The 3,261-nt window shown below is 43.0% G+C and overlaps 1 protein-coding gene across 1 annotated transcript; it reads right to left on the bottom strand.

Moving 5' to 3' along the window:
• Positions 1–442: 442 nt before the first annotated feature.
• On the bottom strand, positions 443–2,784 carry LOC143885141 (uncharacterized). The gene has a single exon (XM_077389154.1). It carries the CDS (start codon positions 2,732–2,734, stop codon positions 731–733), a length of 2,004 nt encoding a protein of 667 aa, XP_077245269.1. The 5' UTR covers positions 2,735–2,784; the 3' UTR covers positions 443–730.
• Between the last annotated feature and the right edge of the window lie 477 nt (positions 2,785–3,261).

Here is a 3,261-nt window from a genome sequence, read left to right as displayed (position 1 = left end):
GGATACCTCATTTGATTCTGAAGTTACATAGCTCCAGTTTCAACCATTTGACCTGATTCATAACCACAACAAGAAAATATTGTACAGCTAAAACAAATAACAACTGACCCGAAGCCATGAGAAACCAAAAAAGAGCATTCTCTATAAGGGCCTCCAAATCTTTAAAATGTCCTGTATAATAATCTGTAAGGGAGAGTGTTGACCATCTCAGTCTGGGGGTCGGCCCCGTTGTATCTCCTTTCTTTTTTCAATGAGATTCTTCACCATTCAAAAAAATGTAAGGTGCTAGCTAGAACTCTCTCCCCTCTCCATAACATGTCTCAGTAAACACATGATTAAATTAATAAAGGTCAAGAGTAGTTAGCAGAACAACATTGTTTCAAAAAAGGAAAAAAAAAAAAAAACCTAGTACATCAACTTGGTGTTAGATTACATCATCGTCAATCCAAGCAAATAAGCCACTTCTATTCCAAGCAAATGGATTTAATCTAATAGACATTTACCCGGTCTTTATCAGATGGATGAACAAAACTGCAACATAAAATTCAGAAACAAAAAGGAGTGACAAATAAGATGAAAAGCAAAGAAACTACTTTCAGGCCGCAGTTTGGTCCATATCATGTTCAAACTAACTACGCAGAGTTGATTGGACAACTTACCTCCCTTACAAGAAGAGAAGGGTTGCATGATTTTCACATAACCAATACAAAATTATGTCCCTTTAAAAGCATCAAAATTGCTTCCTCTTGCTTCTAAATATGCTGTCTCTTTTAACATAAACATAAAAGAAGGCCAACAAAGCTATACCAGCCATAGACGCTGCAGCCCAAGGAAATGGAGGATCCTTGAAACATACAAGTGAAGCCTCCAACTGTTGTGACGCGTGATAAACAATAGTGTGGATGGCAAATAGATCATGATCTGAAGACCTCAAGAAATACGAAGCCAAGTTGAAATCCAAATGAGACATTGCTGAGATAGCTTTATCCAGCTTGTACTTTAGCAAATTCCACCTCTGCACAAATTCAATATATCGATTCTGTCTAAGAAGTTTTACATCCCCTCCATGCCCGGATATTGACTCTATAGCATCAATGGCGCTCGTGATAGTGTAATTCAAAGCCGTGAGAAGAACATTTCTTTGAGCCGCATCCTTCTGCACAAATGACAATGATAAACTCTCCGAAAATGGTCCAAACGGAGTCTGCCCAACACTCCAAGTATAATCAACGAGTGTACTATTATGTCTCGGGCTCCACGTCAAATGGGTCGGCGAAACACCCCACATACTCTGCAAAATCGAACCCACAAGCGGTCTCTCTAGCTCGCGTGTTTGGGTTATCACATGACGCCCATTACAACTATAATCACTCACAGTCTGAGAACTTCTAGTCCTAACAGCAATGACCATGTCTCTGAAAGCTACTGCTTGGTGATAACGATCAAGCAACAAAAGCCTGTCATAATCCAAATCAAAAACATAAACAGGGAGAAACCTACCAAAATCATCATCCGGGATCCTCGCCAACTTCCTCAATTCATCGCCCGAATCCGACAGTATCTGATGCAAACGCTTCGAATCCATGTACTCACTGACAATCAGAGTATAATTTTGGAACAAAAATCTCGAAGTATATGAGTTCGTAGAACGCGAAACAGCAAAAGAACAGATGGGGCACTCTGATAAACCAATTTCATACCTCTTAAACCTCAAAGTCTGATCCCCCAACAACAACCCACCATCATTAACCTCATCCATAAACGTTTTCTCAATTGTATTCCAATCTAGACCCCCCATATCCCCCTTTTCGCCCCCGTAAACATGAATAAACTGTACTAACAGTGAATTCTCTAAAAATACAGGAATTCTCAAAGCAGGGACTAGAAGAACCTGATAAGCGCTCGAAATCAGAGAAGCCCAATCTGCAACCAAGTTCGATCTGGGCCGTCCGTGTAGTGAAGCCAAAGGGTGAAACTCCCCACGTGGGAGGACGCCCTCGCCGGACAAGGCAGGCCCGTAATCGACCGGCCCGGCAGCCAAATCGACCCATAAGTATCGATCTTTCCCGGTGTAAAGACTACCTGAACACCGGGTAAAAGCCGGGGAGGAATCGCCATGACCATAAGAATAAGCATAGGGTTTTGAATTAGGGTTAGGTTTTAGCAAGTAGAGATAAAACCCAGATGCGGATTTTGATTTTTCCTTGTGGAAATCCTGTTTAATGATCGAATCTACAGCGGAGAAAGGGATGGAATGGAGGGAATTAGCGCGGAGATTTGAAGGGGATTGGGAGATTTCGGATTGGATTGCGGCGAAGATTTGAGGGGAGAGATTGGATTTAGAGATTGAGAGATGGAGAGAGTGTTTGATTGAGAGATGATGAGGGTTTGCGCCAATGTTTTGGAAGTGATCAGAGGTTAGGGTTGCAGATAAGAAAGAGGAGATTAGGGTTTCGGCGTCGGACGGGAAGGATCCGACAAGCTTGACGTGGAGGGGGATAGAGATTTGGAGAGAGAGGAGAGAGGAGAGGAGGGAAGAGAGATGGGTAAATGAAGGGTTTGAGAGGGATTTTTTGAGGGAAGAGGAGAGAGATTGAAAGGAGTCATTAGTGGATTTTGGGTCGAGGAGGGATTGTTTTGAAAGGAAGGAGTCAAGGCCTAGGATGGGAGGAGAGGAGAGGGAAGGGAGGGGGGAGAGGAGGAAGAGGAGGAGGAAGAGGAAGGTATTGGCCATTTGGGTTTCTCTTACAGTGAGAGGAGAAAGGGGGTGGGAGTTGAACAATGGTTTTGGACCTTTGGTTGGGGGTTTTAAGTCCCATTTTAGTCAAATTTGTGCAGTGTTTTACATTCAAGACCATGGACTATCAATTGACCCAATTAGGATCCGATCCACCTTTCTCTCACAAGTCACAATGTGTTTGGATCTTATCTGGGTGAGTCCTATTGGAATGGAGCTGCGGATCCTACTTTCTGTGTCTGTGTCATAGTCCTAGAGTGTCCGAACAAGTCGACTTTGTGTTGTGTTTACATTGAAGACCAGGGGACTACCAGCTGACCCAATTAGGATCAGCTCCATTTGAAATCCATTTGGGTTGGGTCGTACTGGATCAGAGCAGTGGCTCCTACATTCTCCTACCTTTTATGCTTGTGTCATAGTCCTATTCAAAATCGAAGTGCAAAGGAGTCAACTTTGTGCAGTGTTCACATTGAAGATTAGGCGATTATCAGCTGATCCAATTAGGAGTCAATTCGCCTCACAAT

The sequence above is a fragment of the Tasmannia lanceolata genome, unplaced genomic scaffold (genome assembly GCF_043159265.1).
Source record: "Tasmannia lanceolata isolate RefF3 unplaced genomic scaffold, GAP_Taslan_0.1 ptg000008l, whole genome shotgun sequence".
In the NCBI taxonomy this organism is placed as follows: Eukaryota; Viridiplantae; Streptophyta; class Magnoliopsida; order Canellales; family Winteraceae; genus Tasmannia; species Tasmannia lanceolata.
This window is presented reverse-complemented; position numbering and strand designations above follow the sequence as displayed.

What these genes read in the sequence shown, in the direction of transcription:
- LOC143885141 (XM_077389154.1), bottom strand. Translation starts at nt 2,734, where the DNA reads ATGGCCAATACCTTCCTCTTCCTCCTCCTCTTCCTCCTCTCCCCCCTC.